The sequence below is a fragment of the Rhea americana genome, unplaced genomic scaffold (genome assembly GCF_003343005.1).
Source record: "Rhea americana isolate MKP2758 unplaced genomic scaffold, rheAme1 scaffold_85, whole genome shotgun sequence".
Taxonomy (NCBI): Eukaryota; Metazoa; Chordata; class Aves; order Rheiformes; family Rheidae; genus Rhea; species Rhea americana.
Window position 1 is genome coordinate 567,089 of NW_028187034.1, and position 18,845 is coordinate 585,933.

At 40.0% G+C, this 18,845-nt stretch overlaps 1 protein-coding gene across 2 annotated transcripts in view; it reads right to left on the bottom strand.

Moving 5' to 3' along the window:
* The window catches only part of EP300 (EP300 lysine acetyltransferase), a 64,464-nt gene that overhangs the window by 36,542 nt on the left and 9,077 nt on the right, over positions 1–18,845 (bottom strand). For both annotated transcript variants that reach the window (XM_085323552.1, XM_085323551.1), the window contains exons 2-4: positions 11,895–12,553; positions 2,929–3,105; positions 525–786 (exon numbers count right to left, since the gene is read on the bottom strand). In XM_085323552.1, coding sequence (XP_085179678.1) covers positions 525–786; positions 2,929–3,105; positions 11,895–12,553 — 1,098 coding nt within the window. The remainder of the gene's footprint in view (positions 1–524; positions 787–2,928; positions 3,106–11,894; positions 12,554–18,845) is intronic.

Genomic DNA, 18,845 nt, shown 5'->3' on the forward strand with positions numbered 1-18,845 from the left:
ATGGATAATACCCTCTATATCTAGAATGAGGCAGACAATATCAGCAGTTGTCACCTCTCAGAAAAGCTTAGGCTACCACAGAGGTGGTCCGCGGACTTTCCRTGGCTATCGGGACAGACTTAATGTTCACTAGTGCCAGTAACAGATAAAGTCCTGGATAGCTATTGCTTAAGTTTTATCCTTCCCTTTAAGGAAAACAGGTATATTCCTCCTTGCAAATTCCTACTTTGTCTGCACTTATCAGAAGACAGCACTTAAAAGGCAAGGTTCACAGTTAAACACAAGATCTTCACTCATCTTTGTGCCACCCTGCCTTTTCTAACTTGCTTGAACTCTAAAGTCTCAGAAGAGGTTTAAGATTTCTATTCCTAATGGGGCAGACAGGATAAAAAAAAAAAATCTACTTTCCAAGCCACTCCTAGATTCCCCATGTCCTTTAATGGCATTTGTTCACTATATCCCTTACCAGGGAAGACTTCTGGAAGTGTTGTCCACATCTACACAACCACTTTTCCTCCACTTACCCTGGCAAGATTTGCCAGCCTGACAATGTGTCATGTGGTTCAGGACATTCTTCATGGTTCGGCAATGAGGGAGGTTGCACTGTCGCACCTCACCGTTGGCCTGTTCTCGCCGCTGACACTTGTGAGCATGCAAGAGGAGAACTAGTTGCTGCTGAATGAGCTTGCGTTTTTCTGGATCTGCTGTCGGTGCTCCAGATCCCATTCCTTGTGAAGCTGCTGGCCCCATCCCAGTTTGCTGAACTGGGGGAGCCTGCTGCTGGCCCTGCAGGAGACAGAAAGGAGATACCCAAAAAGAAGTCTGTTTAAGAATAGTGCATTTAACAAATAACCGAAGTACACAAGAATCAGTGAAGAAAAATAACTATTACATGTGTGATTAAGGAAATATCCCCCTATCTGTATTTCTAAGTGGCCCATACACCAACTCCTGTTGCCAACTACTTTTCCATGTCACTCCCTCCTACTCCTAACTCTTGCTTGATCAACAAAAATTTATTCAATTTTGTATTTGCTCACAGGTCAATCTGCAGTGCTAGGCCAATGTGGAAATTATCATCAATAGGACTTAAACTTCAAATTTCTTTTTAAATGGCCTGATTTGGGAGGCTAAGAATTACATCCACAATTCCCGCATTAAAAGTAGAAGGCACCTATCAATTTTTCCTCAGGTTTTGTATGAAATACCGCAGTTCAACCATTCCTAGAAAAGAACAAAGAGGGAGTGATAGGACCTTCTTCCATTACATAGATTGGACATAAGCATTTAAAAAAAATTGTTTGTGCTCCATCTCCACCATAGATACRAAGCACAAGGTCTGAATAACTCACTGTAGAGAACCAGTATTAAAAGTAGCAATGTCTAGCACTTCTTCTAAGCTTCTGTGTAGCTTCCAGACTTTGTATTGCTTCCAGGTGATACCTGAGGAACACTTTGACAATTCATTTCAATTCTATATCCTTCAGTTTCTAACAGACTCTTCACTTCCAGAGGGTATTCCAGAGGTTCTTTCTAGAGATCTCAAAAGCCTCCACAGACTTTCAGAGCTCAATTACCTACACTCTTAAGCCCCAGTTTTCCTGTAGCTCTTCAAACCTAGCAAGAACCTTTCATTTTGCAAAAGTCTATGAGCTACTTAGTTCCCTCGGGGCTTTTAGACACTCCAGTGTGACCTCAGTTGCCTTATTTGCAGTCTGTCATTCTAAACATCAATTGAGACAGCAGCAACCTTTTAATTCCTAGGTTCACCTGTGCAGCGATTTAACCCTCTAAAAGTTATAAACTTTGCACTGAACACAAGCTTGACAGTTGGGGTCCTGAACAACAARCTTCTGCTGTTTCTTGATTAGTTCATATGACTGCCTAGTTGCACTAAACTTCTAGGTGTGTCAGCTTCGATTTAAAAAATATGAAATAAAATTCATACGACTGAATTCTTCAATTCAATGGAATAAAAAGTTACCTAGAATAGTTTTTCATTCACCAATAATTACTAAGATCAAGACACTGATTTCCAAGGGGGTGGAGAAAAATCTAAGATTTGAAGCTGCAGGAAATACCAGCTATGTTCAGAAACAAGAATTTGTTTCACAAGTGAGGAAAATATATAGGGAAAAGTGAAGGACATGTCACATACATTCCCCTAACTAGTTTAAGCTTCTACAACAACACATTAAGCATCTACAAACACATTCAGCCCCTTTGCTCCCTAGACCCTCGGACATCAGGGTTAAGCTCAAGCAAGGGAAGTTAATGCTGCTATCATTTGTAAGTTTGGGCCATCCACTTTTCCCACTGCTCTTACTTCCCCTTTCCTCAAGCCCTGCTGCAGGAACAGTAGGGGGCAGGGCTACTATGGCAACAACTGCCAGGGAACCTCTGGAATCAAGATTGTTGCRTGTTCATGTAAGGCCTAAAACAACAGGAACGAATGTGCTCGGAGCTGCTAGGTGCTATCGCAGCACAGAACACGTGTTTGAGAAGGAAGATTTCTCTCTCCCAAAAGCATCAGTGACCCCACACCAGGAACAACCCTCAAGACAAAACTACACGGAGAAGGGGCCCAGAGTGCCAACCTCAGGAGAAAAAGGATGGGAGTGACCAGAGGTGTCCAAGCAGGTAGAAAAGCCTACTTTTCATTTTTCTCTGTTAGTAGGGTTTGAAGGGTAAAGAGTGAAGATGGCAGCTTATCAATAGAGAATGCACAAATCAGCCCTCTCCTCCAGACCAGCCCTTTTAGAATTTGGAGCGAGTGCTTTATGTGAGGATTCAGAGCATGCATKCACACTGGATGAGACAGCTGCAAAATTTCATCATGCCTCCTAACATGACAACACTAGAGTACTGCATATTGCTCCATTTTGGTCTGCTACAACATTTGCTGGAAAGACCTTTCATTCTACTCACCATATTAGGTATTCCTGCCCCAGGAACTGGCTTCTTATCCATTGGAAACTGCGGTAAGCTATTCTGCAGCCCAGCTTTATTCTGCATCTGAGGCCCAAGTCCACTGGTGCCAATCTGCTGCCCAGTATTCTGGCTATATGGCTGGCCATAAGGACTGGGATTGCTCATCATCCCCATCTAGGAATTAAAATAGCAAGAAGTTGAAGTGAGATAGCATAGTTCACAATAAAAGGCAAATAAAAACTTAAACAAGATCAAACAAAGCTATGAACCAGGTGTAACGCAATATTAAGCCACATTCTTCATTTGCTTGTATTTATACCAACCATGTAACATCCAACTCCTCAACTACACAGTTCCTTTAAACAGAGGCAGGCCAACGTAACAACCTTTGATGACAGTCTGGTTAGAATTAGTCTGGCACTTTTCTTGCAGAACTTTTTATTCAAGAAATTTTCATTTCACCTTTTCCAATCACAAATCTGTATCATGGACTATACAGCTCAGAAGGCTGGAACAGTTTTATGCTCTCTGCATCTGTGCACACTCCAAATGAAGACAAATAYCACCTTCATTCATATCAGCAGGGTTTATTCTAAATGCCTCCCACCCAACTGTCAGCACTCCCACAGCTCCTCTCCAGACAGCCRTAACAGTGCAAGTCCACATTTTCARTATACAACAGTTTCCAATTTAAGAGTGCATCATACGCAAAGGTAACACCACACTGAATTGCACAGGCTCACTATTAGTTGGCAATTGCAAGTCCTAGAGGTCAAAGATGATGGTTGCAGGGAACTCTACAAACAAAGTTACTGAATCCTTCACCCACACAGAAAGGAGATTCTTATTTTATACATGCTCCCCTTCTGGAGCATGTATCACCTATTGGCAGTTTTAGCACACCAGAATACACTGTCTGTTGCCTTAGTGCGTTCCAGAATTTAAGTCACAGTTAGAGTTAAGCTTTCCAACAGAGGTGACATTTTTTTCCCACTCTTTGCATTCCCAACTATTTTTCACAGAAGTTTTGGCCTTCCAACACTAATTAACTTCTAACTTCTTACTAAGTTACTGTCATTACTCAGGCAGGATCCTAGAAGAGCTGTAACTCAATAAAGGCATGAAATTAAAGAACTGTACCATTTCAGCTCACGTTAGTCTCTGACTAGACAGTGTTCAGCCTACTTGAAGTGTTTTTGTTTGACTCGAGGCATTATTTTTCTGTATCCACAGTGCATRCAAGCTCCTGCAGTAGGTTTCCTTCCCATCAGTCCTACACTGATCCTGCACAATACAGCAGGATCAAACACATGTTACTGGAAAAGCAACACAAACCTCACTGAAGAGCCTGCCACTTTGTACCTTATGYGTACAAAGCAAACTCCCCCTCCACACAAACAGTAACCATAATGTCACAGCACAACAGTAATTTATTAGAGCACCACGGAAGAATCTCTATGCATGGTAGATGAACAAGCTGTGTTACGAGCAGGCAGAACAAAAAGGTTCTTTTCCTCTCCTTTAGTACTGCCATTGCCAGGTCCTGACTGCAAGGAATACGCATGTGGTGACCGACCAGGCAGCTGCAGCCAAAAATGGAACAGGTAAGGGTCAAAGCCTTCCCACCTCTCCCTAGGGAAGACACCAAATAAGGTCCTTCCTGTGTTGAGCAGGAAAGGGGAAGGGAGAGGGCCAGGGATAAGGGGAAAAAAAAAGAAAGAAAAAAAGGAAAAACAGGAGCCAGCAAATACACTGTTATCTTTGAGGACACTTCCCCATCACCACTGCTGCCTCAAGTTGACCAACAGGTTCAAGAGTTAGTGGAAGACCGACAGTGAGAATTATTTCTTTAAGAAAACAAGATCAACTGTTTTCCTGTAGGACAATTGGATTTCCTTTGGTTCCAGAAAAGATGAAATCAGATGTGTACCTTACAGAATGGACATTTCTAGGCAGATGAAAGTTTAAGATCATTAAATTAATATTCTGAGCTCAAAGTTAGTTGTCAGTTGGSAGCAGAGTGCATTGTTCACAGGGCTAGCTTAAGTGCAGACTAAGTTGGCCATTACTAACACTAAGCACTCAGATGACCTCTGTGATTTATGCTGCTGTCAGCCTCAAAAAAGCCTAATCAACCATAACTCAGATCTGAAGGCTGAATGGTACACATCTCATACCTTGGTGTCACAGGAAGAACTCAAGCTGCACAACAGAGAAAAGACCACTGGAGAGTTCAGACATTGTGCCAAAGTATACAGAACAACCATGGCCTGATGTGCCAGCTCTGTCCTGACTGCAGGGGAAGGAAACCTAGACTTACAAAAGCACCTTTTTCTATGTAACCAGAAACTGAAGCTTTCTAATGAACCTTGGGGATGATGATTGGCCTTGTCAGCCAGCCTTTGTATCTGCATTATGGCTGAAGCCTCACATAAACTTGACATGAAGCACCTGGCTTTTTAACAACCGCTAATAAAGCTGGCATAGCACATCTCTGATGCTTTCTCAAGCRTGAGCCAGTGGTACTATCTGAAGTGCAAAAACAGCCCCTGGAAGAAATATCTTCCCAGTGCAGAAAGGCAGCGCCCCGCACTCTCTCAGGCTGGGAGTTGTCACCTGCCCTGCCAATGGGTCTCCCCTCCGCCTCACTGCACTTGGGGACCTGAAGGCAAAAGACAGCATGCCCAGCTCAGCCCAGCAGATTCCTGACAAAGGTAATCTTCAGKTCCCCCTCTCAGGTCACAGGAGAGTCAAATGCCATGGGAGCAGATGTCAGGCTAGAGGGTAAGCATGCCAGACTGACCCTGGAGATCACGCATTCAAGCACTGCCTGAACAGGTTGCTAAAAGCAAATGCCTCAAGGTCTCCTGAAACAAGTCTGCAGCTATAGCTAGGTGAGACTGACGCCTCCAGGTCCACAGCTGAATCTTGCAGCAACACCCTCCAAGCCCAGCCACCACAGAYCCGCTAACCTGTCATCCACAATGCAGACCCAACCCTAGACTGAATCAATAGGAAGGTTGAGGCGATTCCTCACAGCAGTATCATGGGGCCAAAACTTTCCATTAGTGACCCTGGCACAAGAAACGGGAGCATGCTAATATCTGCTGCGACGTGTTGGGAAACATCAATAAAAGCAAGACGAAAGTATTCAACAGGAAGAAATGGATGACCTAATGACTAGAGGTACAGAAACAAGAAGTTCTCCAAGAAACTTGAAGTTCATCAGCTGTAAACAACTAGAAAGACTTTGTCATATAGTTAGTTCACTATCATAKAACCTATCCATTTGGAAGGGGATGGGGAAGGGAGAGAGGTAATCAAGTGAAAATCAGCCAAAGTAAGGCAGCACCGAATCCACTGCATGAGACAAGCAAAAGGCATCTGCAATACTGCAGAAAAACACATCGCTGAATCATTGCCCTCACTGACTGTGAACTCTCTCTACACGCCTTCCTGGCCTACATCCTTCCACTGCTCTTCTYATTTCTCTTTATTCATCCCATTTGTTGTTTTTCTCCCTCTTCTCTTCACAGCCTCAACTCTCACCACATAAGGACTGTGCACACACACAGAAAAGCAAAGAAAYGCACAACACAATGAAAAAAGAATAATCTTAGGGGATAAAAGAAGCAGAATCAGACAGATAAAAGGAAGAGAGCAAGAGAGGATGATGTGTGGCTAATAGATGGTAATCAAACTCCTACTACACACACAGCAGAAAACCACCAGGCTTGCCTTATTCTCTCCAGCTGAATGGTGGAAGACGTGCATCTYTGAACACATAAATGATGTAGTTCTAGTTCAAAAAACACGCCAGTTCACAGGCAAGATCATCATCAGATAGGAGGAAGCTTCTGGACAGCCCTATCTCACAAGAACAACTTTGGAAACGGAGGAAATTCCCTAAAGTTTTGTTCTGACGCCATGAACCAAATACATCTTTGGTTCCAAAGAAGGTCAAGTAACTAAGAACAGTACTCCTAGTTATATTGTTAACACAAACCCTATTTGAGGGGGAACACCTGGTTACAGCAACAAACATAGAAACAGTAGATTTGTAACATCTACGTAGAAACAACTGCTTCAGTGAAGATGATATTTGAAAGATACAACCAGACAGTGGCAATAATATAGCAATACCCTGGTATTTGTTGTTCAAAGATGTTTATAAACACAAAGTAGGAAAGAAATAGAATTGGGTGTGGTAACATTCTTCCAAATAATCCAACATTTGCAGCATCCGCTGTGTATCTCTCAGGGTAACTGCAGTGCACATGCTAGTTGAAGACCACAGACGTACCAAGTATTTTTCAGTGTCTACATGTTCAAAAGCAAAACAGTAAAGTTAATCAAATTGCAGCTTTCTCTTAAAAAATCCCCTCATAACTATTGTATTTTATATCACTTTCTAGTACCATTCTACTGACCGATTGGACCCAGACACAGTTTAATGGCAAAATTTTGCCTGTTTCTCCTGCACTCTTTCCAAGGGTTGTTACTGATTGTTATTTACTGCATTATGCTTTCAGATATCATTTGCAAGAAGCTAGCACTATTTCACTACCATTTGTGCAAGAAACTCCCCTATTCACTCCAACAGCCTACAGCTAACAAATGCAAGTTTTTACTGCTCCATTTCTCCCTTATGAACAAATGCATTCCTCCACTACGGTACAACAAAATGAGCAGTTTTTCACTTTTCACCTTGGTTCACCAAAGAAAAAAAAGCAAAGGACCAGAACACATAATTCCATTTTTAATGGATTAGTACTTGATCATATAGTACACTTGGCCTCAAAAGTCTAAACACTATGCATATATTTACCTCTAAAATCAAATGGCTATTAAAAATAAAACTAACCAAGAACACAGCCCTTCAGCCTAAAAAGGGACATTGAACACTACGTTGAATATTGTAACACTAGGAAACATTAGTTTCTCTTTTTTAAAATTGATATCTAATTTTACATATTGACATCAACTCCTTCAATCTTTCCGCAATTTTGAACAGCAGAATTACARCTGGAGTACTCTGACATTTTTGAATTATTTTAAGGGAGTTATGGAGTTTCTAAAGAATCTTGTTTGTTACWGTAAAACATTACAATCAATTCTTAAGGTGTTAAATGTTGATAAAGCCAAAGATTGCCTCCACTGTAATAGGCTAGAGTCCTATACATACTAAAATTAAGCAGCAAGCCAAATGACAATGAATTACTACTGGAGCTCTAAGCATTTCAAGTCACCTCACAGGCACATGAAATGATCTCACTGCAGAGCTAGTCATTCCCGCACAAATCTGAACTGCCTTCATACCCATTTTGGTAAGTGTACGTTTCTTGAATTAGTGGAACATAAAGGTAAAGCGACTAAATTTGCCTGACCTTCAGATCACTTAGGACAAAGCATAACCACTACAAACGCACATATCAGCTCATATGCAAATTTCTCTCTTCTAATAAGTAACTGGACAAGAAGATAACAACTAGGAAATCTTCGCAAGACCCAGTGGAACAATTAAAGCAGAGTAAGGTTTTAACTGCATGTACTTCCAAATGAAGAATGGCTCAAAACCGGAAACACGAATTTGCATTTAAGTCATGAGGCTTGAATTTGCTATCTGTGTACTCTTGAATGAATAAAAGCTATCCCAGTGAAATAAAAAGCCTGAAAACAATGTAAGAATCAAAGAATTGTAAAACAGAGCATTGAAAACTCCATTTTAAGAATAATAAGTTCATCCCCCTTGTAACTTGCCAACAATCAAGTACACTGAAAACAAAAAGGTTACTCAAGAAAGCAAAACTTGTTATTCCTTCCCCCTCCAAACTTCTAACAGTTCTTCTTAGGCTAAGTTTTCAGAGGTATTTTAAACTGGCACTGTTGCCAAAATAGAGCTCACACCTTCCTCCGATCAGCATTCCACACTCCTTTAACCTGTGCCCACCCAAGTATCAGTACTTTCTCTCCTGCTGATGAGCATGAATTGGGCTAGGAAACTAATCCAAGTTTACCCCCCCCCCCTCCTTTTTTTAAATGACTAGGTTAGTTTCCAGCCTGGRTTAGTTCTTCAACACAATTTGTCATGTAACTGGCACATGGAAGGGGACGGCATGCAGACAGAAGCGCTTCTTTGTATGTCAGTGATTGCTTAGATTATACATAAAACTTTGGCATTACAGAACAGGACATAAGTGTTAGGTTATGGCAATGCAAGTTAATGTGGAGCCGATGACCCCAAATGCAATTTATGTTGACATTTGGGATTTCAAGTCCTAAAAAAGGAATGTTCACAATTGAAGTTGGGAACTATATGCTTCCCTCTGAAAAGCAAGAGTTTCACTCTACGGCTTGCCAATCATTTGGGAGGAGAGGAACCACATGCCTCAGTAACTCCAGAAGGCAACAGAAAAAGCAGAAATGCAACCAGTTTTGCTCTCTGAATTTGAACAGTTGCTTGGAGTTCATCTTTATTATTAAAAACACATAACCTCCTCCTCTCCACAGGTTAACATCACAGGAAGCACAAGCTACTCCTCTGTAAAAAATAAATATAATAAAAATAAAATAAAAAATCCACTGTGGACAAGACACCTCAGTTTTACTGAAAGACAATTCACAGAGGCAACTGTCATCACCTAAAGGGACTGACCTCAGCAAGCTAACATTACGATAAAAGTAAAGTTTCTGGTCTTCTGGTTTTTCTCCTCCCAAAGGATAACTCCTGGATAGTGCACATTTTCATTACGATGAAAGCAACCTACGAAATTTATTACACAGACTCCCACATTAACAGTAACACACTATTAAATTTACCAATTTAAAAAATGGTTTTAAAAACAACTGCTCTAGGGTCCTCTGTTTTCATCTACTTTTTGAAGATTCGTAGGTGGGAATAATGAAAGCAGATTGGCAGAGAGATAAAAACGAGCAGACATTACTGTTGTCAGATTTTGCTAACTGCACTGCATGAAGTGAAACACAGGCTCCCTGCCAACAACCAAACCAATTGAAGACATTCTGGAATTTCAGCCTCCATTTCAGACTGTTCTTTCTCATCAGGCAGTTTAAACTGCTTTATGAAGGCTACAACCACCAGACATACGCTATTTTTCTCCCTCAAAAAATAACTCTGCTATATTTCCTGCCACTGGACAAATGGACAAAAAAAGCAGAATTTATCACATATTTGGTCTGATGAGTCCCAAAGCACAAAATGCTGCTTAGTTTAGATGAACAGCACATTTCGGAATTTAAAAATGCTGGGAAGACAATTCAGTTTTGGGTCGTGTCAGTTGAAAGCTTGATTTTTGTGGCCTTAGATTTTTATTTCTCCCAGATAAATCAGCTTATTACAGTTCATAACCCCACTTCAGCTTTGATAAATAAGGATTAAGATGTTGCATTTCACCAAAATACCCATTATGTCAAATTCTGACCTCTGAACACAGTTCTCTGAAGATCAAATAACTTTACAGACAAGGAATAGTGACACTTTACATAACTGCTCGGAATTATTTTTGCATTGGAGTTACGTTTTTCACTATAAACTGTACACAAATACATTTTCTACTGTAGCAATCTGCTGTAGCTTTGTAAGTAGTTTACAACAACATACTTATCGAGCAATAGTATCTACTACAGAATCAACTCAATCATCAGATGTGTACGTAGAAACCATAGTTACCTGAGCTCCCGCAAACAGCTACAATCAAGAAATTTATAATCAACAACATTCATAAGACATTAAAAACATTCTATTGTAAAAAGAAGCACAGCAAAACTATTAATCTATAACATTTTTCACTTTGGTTTCAGATAAATTTATRGACTACGTCAGTTAAAAATGTCAAGCTCTCCGAGTGGACTCATTCTGAGGATTCCAAAGCGGATCTATTCAGGTATCGTGAAGCAACCTAGAACAGCTTTSCCCTCATTAACAAAGAAATACATAATACCAAGAAGAAAATATCCACCTAAATGAATTAAGATATTTAGGTATTGTCTAGACTGTTGATCAAAATGCTAAACTTAAGGAACACTTGGCTAGTTCCCTACTCTTGTAGGGATATTTGTGCATGACAAGAAACCATTTAAATGTCTCCTTGTAATTTAAAGCACTAGGCCATCTCTTGCCTTTTCTGACCCATGATAACAACTTTCTTCTGATTTTCTAAACCGTAAAAACCCAACCATCTCCCCCTCCAACATGTAAAAAGTTTTCATACGATTTACCCTTCTACAGAAAAATTTTAAAACTAGAATTAATTAGTCTTTAAGGACCACTCAGCATTTATCTTCAGGTGTATATGTAAGCATCCTTACTCTATCAGTAACTCGAACGATATACTGGTCTTGTTAACAAACATGTATCTTATCACATACAGCATATCAGTCAATTCAAACGCGTTTGGGCCTCTTCTGATTTGCTACAGCATAAACTAATACTCAACAGATCTCAGACAACATATACTCTTGTTAAGTTTCACCCAGAAGAGCACCACAACACCTAAAAGGCAAAATAGGTCTCCTCGYGTTTCGGAAAGGACACAACCCCCCAAAACCTCCAAAATTAATGGCAGCAGTGCTAGCTTATAGTCTTATCACACTCATAACACCAGCATCACATTAGGTGAGAAAATATCCCATCAAAAACCACGGACAAAAACAAACCAATTGACAAACACGATTAAGTCATTTTTCAGTGCTGCTGATAAACTCTAGCACCACAAGATTTAAAAAATAGGCCTTCTTACCCAGCAATAACCATGCCTGCACAAGACCCAATTTTTGCCTCATATGGGTGCTATGAATACGACTTAAGCTGCATATAAACTATGTACCATGTGATCCAGAGGCCTTAAAGAAAAAACATTCTCTATAAGCCCTAGCACAGAGAAACACTTCTTACAAAAAGGCTGACATCAAGAAGGAAGGTTGTAGAGTCAAGGTTGTCTTACCTTGTTCATGGCTCCAGGCTGTGGCCCTCTCAGTCCAGCCTGCCCTCCCATCTGCGGAGAGCCTTGTTGCAGTGTCTCAGCCAACAAGTTACCAGCATTACTCATTCCCGGATTTGGGTACGGCATATTAGGTCGCCCTCTGCCTGCTCCAATTGAACCGTTCATGACTTGCCCCTGCATTATTCCCTGTCCGTTGCCTGCCGCCAACATCCCAGGATTCATGCCAGCATTCATCCCTGTGTTCATTCCCATGCCAGGCTGATTAACTGGACTGTTTACTGTTGGCATCATTCCTGCTGTGGATTGGGCTGAAGGACCCTGGTTTGGTCCACTTGCACCCATTGCCATATTGGGAGAAGTCAACCCAGCCTGTGCCATCGGGCTTTTCACCATGCTGTTTAACATTCCCATTCCAGGACTGTTTTGTTGGGTTTGACCGGCCATGCCCTGGCCAGGGCCACCAACCCCCATATTGAGATTTGGGGAACTGCCAGCCCGTAAAAGTTCAGACAGCTGCTTGTGTTTAGATGCAGCATCTTGTGCCATGCCAAGGCTGGTCTGCAGCTGATTAATGTCACCACCATTGGTGAGTCCCAGTTCCGTGGAGCTGATTAGTTCATCTGGTAAGTCATGTTCCAGATCAAAGAGCGATCCAAAATCTAAGAAAACAAAACAAAACAATTTTTGTATGAGTTCAGAAGAATTAACAATACTTTGAAGACAAACCTTGTTTTACTTAGGTTCCAGTTTTCACTTCATGCAAGGAATAAAACTTCATTTGCTATGTTCCAGTGAAATTCCGGTATCAGTTATTACTGAATACTATCCAATTTGTCCTGATAAAAGTCATCTCTAAACATTACAAAGTCTGTACCAGACAAGATCACACCGCTTCACTCTTCTACAGTTTGCATTGAATGATTCACTGGGTAGCTCAGATAGTGAGCTCTCAACTTGTGAAATCTGAGGAGGGACAGGARAAAAACGAATTAAAAAGTCTGGTGGAATTAGCCACCAGAACTAAACAAATCTTATTTTAAAAAGTTAAAGTTGATGAGAAAGCACTGTCCTTAACTTTGTCTTGCCACTTTTGGATAGTCATAACTAGCATAGTAATGTAATGTTTCTTGGGAAACATTTACCATCTATTTATACAAGCATAAAAACAAAAACTGCAAAATTCTATTCAACTTCACTGGATGGTCAGTATTTTCCATATACATAGTCAGAAACCATTCTAAAGTAACCTTCCTGCCTGTGAAGTTATTCAAAAAACCAGGATTAAAAAAAAAAAAAGCACAACACTATTCACACACACACACCCCACAAGCACCCTTGCAAAGTCATCCCCAAGATAACAAGTGGGGAAGGTTCACTGTTTGCGATATGAAGACACAACAATACTGCACAGTATTCAAGATCAATTTGTTCAAGAAAGCAATGAGTTCTTAGGCCTGCAGACCTAGCATGCGCCTTTATCTTTGTATTTAATCTACGGCAATTGAAACGAAAGTCACATTAAAAAGCCAAGYTATTGTATGATGTAGCCACTCACAGTAAATAGGTTGTGAAACTTCTCATTTGGAATATGAGAATACACAGCAGTGGATCATTTTTTTAAATCTTAATCCTTCTAATAGTTCACCAACATTTTTGCAGGAAAGGTCCTTTCATRGATGCTCAGTAGGAGTACTGCACTGCATTTTCAAAGGCTACAGATCTAGACAATGATCTAAAATACTAATTATTTCAGCTACTGCAAGAACATTTAAAGGAAAATGTCAGTTACAGTGATTTCTAGAGAAGATGTCAAGACCACCTGTTCCAAATGTTAATGGAAAAGACTAAACAGTATGCAAGTCAGAAAAGCTGACCAGTCAAAGAAACCAGTGAAAGTTTTGCGTGATACTATGACCAAACTTTCAAACTCCAGGACTAACAATATTTACAACTTCATATTTAWTAAAAGTTATGATCATATCTGTGCTAACAGTTGTGAAAACACTGCACTGGGCTGGCAAGAAGGTGAGTATACCAAAATAAGATTTCATAACTCCATTTACATACTCATCATTACAGAAAAGCACCAGAAACCAAATGAAAAGTCTACTGAAGAACTGTTTTGAACTACTAAAATATCTTCAGCAGGGGAAATCTTGTGTCAAAAGTTACACTCTGCAGTACATATTAAGGTCTCATCTTCCAGTTGCCTCTCTAGTATTTTTCAGCACGATTATTTTTGAGGACTCAGAAGTGCAGAAAGAAGGGAAAGAATATAGCAATGCTTAGTTCTGATCTTAAAATAATGAAATTGGAGGTCTGCATTGGTACACGGACCTCAGAACACACAAAACCTGTAATGCTCAGTTTGCTCAAGAATCAAGTAYGAGCATGAAAAAGTTAGTGAAGACCTTTAAATTAGGAGATCAAGAAAATGGAGAAGGTATTCAGAAAAATAATACATGGCAATTTAAGATGGCTAAAAATGAGTAATGTTGAATGACCATAATCTAGAAAACACTCTAGCTAAATAACCTGACAAAACACCTCAGTGAGAAAGGAKGGTAAAACAAATCAGTAATTCACAAGTTCTACCTGCAGCCCAGCAAAATTTATCCTAGAAGATAATTAAACAAAATTTAAGAATGAAGTAAGTGTCTGTGAACAAYGCACACCAGCATGAGCCCTGTACCTACTGCATAACCATACTACCGGCACACAGCAACACTGCACCCCAAATTCTGTGCAAACTCATTAACAGGAAGTAAAACGGCAAGTTTTAAGCATTTTCAATTCTCTCTATCTTCTCAGAAGRCTAAATCAAAAGCTATGTACAGAAAAAAAATATTAACTAAGCATTGATTCCATTAACATTAGCTCTGGTACATCCAAAAATTTAAATCAAAAAGGTAAGTATATTTCTTCTTTCCACGAGGTATAAAAATGCCATTAAAAAAAAAAAGAGAGACTATATAACAGATTTTCTTAAAAGAATACTAGCAGCTACAAACCCCAAAACTTAAGTAGTAAATACYAACAAAGCAACATGCTGGGATTAGTTTGCCTTTTTCGTAAGTCTCTTTCAGAAGACAAACTTGAAAGTCTTCAGCCAGTGGGGGGGGGGGGCACCCACCACACACAAGCTTTCAGTTGTCCAGTCAACTATGAAAACATTTTTACTCAACTGCCAGGAGGCAGAAGACTTTAGGTACAAGACTGAAACATGAACAGTCTCAGAAGACCATAYAGAACAATAACACTTTGTGTGCATACAGCAAGAGTTCTGAGGCATTTCACATTCTTTTACATATAATGCATTTCCTAAAGCACACTATAGAGTTTTATCTACAGCCAACCTCAAAATTGACCGGACTAAGTCAGTTAGTTCATAGACTATATCAAGATAATGGTAAATACATTCACACAAGAGCCAGCAGCACAGCTTAAGACAATAGCAATAAATATCCAAAGAACTGATTGACTTTCCAGTATGCTAAATCCACCGCTAGCCTTGCAATCTTCTTCATTAAGGAGATGCATGACAATTTCTAACTAAAATACAAAGCAGGGCGCAAGAGGAAGGAGTCAGATTTATTCTGCAAAGGTTTGTCCACCTGATTCTATATCCCAAGATCTCCAGGGATATCACAGATAGGGCAAAGTAAGGATATAACACAACAGGCACAATCTGGCCTTAGATCTGTGTAAAAAGACATCCAGTAACATCCACACAGCAAGTGTTAGAAAAAATCTTGATACCATGAGAGTAGTACAGTGTAACTTTACTGATTAAAAGTATCAATATATTTCTTCTCATAGGCAACAAGATGTAGAATAGATTACTATTACCATCTAAGATTACTAGGAAAGAGAAGGAATGTYGCTTATACCTTGTATACTATGGATTATTTTATTACTTTTGGCCCCTACAAGAATCTGACTTATGACAAATYTGCCTTGGGCAGCATCTGGCCAGCAAGATCCAAGAGATCCAAGGAAACAGACGAGTCTGGGTTGGACACCCACCTGACATCAAAGCAAGCTTAAAATTAGTACAGATTTAAACTAAGCAAAGTCCTTAAATCATTAGGAAATCTATGCCCTATAAAGTGATCACCTTTCAACTGAGTTGCAAAATACTTRAAGTCCTTTTTACTGCAATAGTACCTAGCAGCCCCAGTGATAAAAGTGTTACTAAAGCATGCAAAGCAAGGTAGAGATTAAACAAAAATCATTTCTGACCAAGATGTTTATAATCCGAGGAAAATGCATCCACTCTAATTATTTAGCAGGGAATTCTACAAGCGGGTTCAAGCAGCACGTTAGCTTCTCTTGTAAGCTTTCGCSTACAGTCATGATTCAGTAGTTCTTTCGCATTTCTATTCACCTTCAAGAATAAAATAACCATTTCTATCAATAGGGAGATTATTTGGTTCTAGCAATAGGCTGGAGTGAATAATCTCATTTTTCCTAAGAACTTGCTCATGTGCTACAAGATAGCCCACAATCCTTTACACCCATGTATTGCATCCTCAGGCTCAAGATATGTAAGATACGCAACTCCCTCTCGTAAGAGAGTTGGTGCATCTGAAGGACCAGCATTATGTGTGAACAGCGATGCCTGGAGAACCCTGCACGTCGGTTAGGTAAGATTACAACTTACTCCAGTGCTTACCATGTTACTTGACTCGCATTAGGTTCAGATACTTACAGTTTCTGTTTCCAGATCTCACTTATCATGTTATATTCTCAATACACACATATCAAAAAGTCACTGAAGAGTCACCTTTTGCAAARTGTTTCTGGGCTCCAGAAACATATCAGTAGATCAAGCTACATCACAGTTAGTTCACARTGAAACAAGGGGAGAAGGCCCAGTACAGGACACTGAACAGCAGGCAGGCACGGGTCAGTGTTGACAGGAACCACAGCACGATACCTTTGCTGTGCTTCCAGACAAGGATTAACAGTAAGGTGTAGAGTTCCATACCTTCCATGCATGTCGACATGAAAGCTATCCAGGAATCGAACAGGGCGCCTAGATGTAAYAGAGAAAATGCCCACAGGAYTCTACCAATATGCCAGAGCAACAAKCTATTCAAGCTTGCAACCAAGCATCTGAAAATTAAGGTCTGAAGTGTCCTTAACAACAACAAAAAGCTAAAATTCAATAAATAAYGATAGCAGAACTCAAGACAAGGAGTCACTTTTTCTCAAGACAATACTCAGGCATCCATGAAAACATAGGAGAAAAGCCAAAGGTGGAAGCTAAAACACTTAATACATTTGAAGCACAGCTATAAAACAAAGCGCTACCCACAACTAAATCTGAAATGGTTTAGGAGTCAAAGAACCCCTTACYAGGTTATCAAATTGTCAACAGTGATGCATTTCACAAAGGAAYTCCGTGCATGGCTAGAAGTGACACAAATAAAAAGGATACATAGCAATAATGTATTGAAGCCTTAGACCTATTCACTGARGGGACCAACAGATCACCTAACCTAACTTCAACTCAAAGCTGTTAGAGGTGAGCTTTCTTGTCTAGTCCAAAGACTAACTAGAAGAGATGTTCAACTTTTTTAAAAAGTTGGAATCAAATAAAGGTTGGAAGGGATTCAAGATGTCATCTACACCCTCCTGCAGAACAGCAATACATGTACTTCATTTTCTACAGACAGTAGTGTTCACAGTGTCTTCCTAGCATCGCTTCAGTCTTAAAAACACAATTCCTTCAAACTTTCCTTATACAACTAGACTTTTAGTCCTCTGTCATCTTATTTTCCTGCAATTTTCCAGTTAGTCTAGATCTATCTTGAGATGCAATAGTAAACTGGATATGGTTTTCCACCAAAACCTGAGCCACTGCCAAATAAAGAGGGAGAGTATTTGCTATTGACTCTCTGCTTTTCAGAACTGCACGYGATCTGTGTTCAAGCCTGCAATCAACAACTTGTGGGKTTTTTTTTCTTTTTATTTACTATTAAAATACAATAGCTGCTCATTGCTCCCCAGTCTGTATCAGCACACTTGCCATTCCTATCCAGGTATGCAATTTTGAATGTGCCCCTGCCAAAACTACATTATTTTTTTTCAGAACATAATTCCAGTCTGMCAGCCTCATTCTGAATTCTCTGCCTGTCTGCTAGCTCACAGGCAGTCAACTCTTATTTCAGAGAGTTTCAGACAGACACAGAGGTTGGAGTGGGGAAACACACCTAATTTTCCACCATTCTTCACTTTCTGCCATTGCATACTACTAGACAGACATGTTCAGACAGTTTGGGGGATTTTTTTTTTTTTGGGGGGGGGGAAGGGGAGAAACACATATACATTCTAAGAAAGAGGCAAAAACACTAAGGATTCCTCCCAGGTGGAGGTGGGAGAATCTTGCTGTACAGTATTTTGGAGATCAATTTTTTTATTCTCRTTAAAGCCCATTACCAAGTAGGCTTTGCATGCAGACCCTCTATAAGGTCACATTTGCCTAAAGACAACAAGGACCTTGCCAAGCTATTTTTCCTACTTCACATGGTAGAGTTAACTTTAATCTACTAATTTGATGCAAGATAAAAGGAGAACAACAACAACAAAAAAAATCAAACAGCTGAAAACATTACAGTCTAGATTCAACATTACAACTACTACTTCCACAATTCTTGGTCATCGGTCTCTATACAACCCTAATCATTACTCACTTCCTGAAGTAGGAGTCTGATGCAGAACTCTTCATTGCTGCTTCTGCCACATCAACTGAGATTCTTCTATTCTGTATTACAGTATTTAGATAACAAGATCTTCAGCATTAGAACTTTGCTATTAGTTCTGTCCTCTGTAAGAAACTGGTGAAGTATTGCCTTCTTGTTTCCTGACTGATCTAGAAAAGACCTGATTTTTTTTCACCATATTAAGGAACCTGAATCAGCTAAAAAAGCAACATCTTATTGCTCC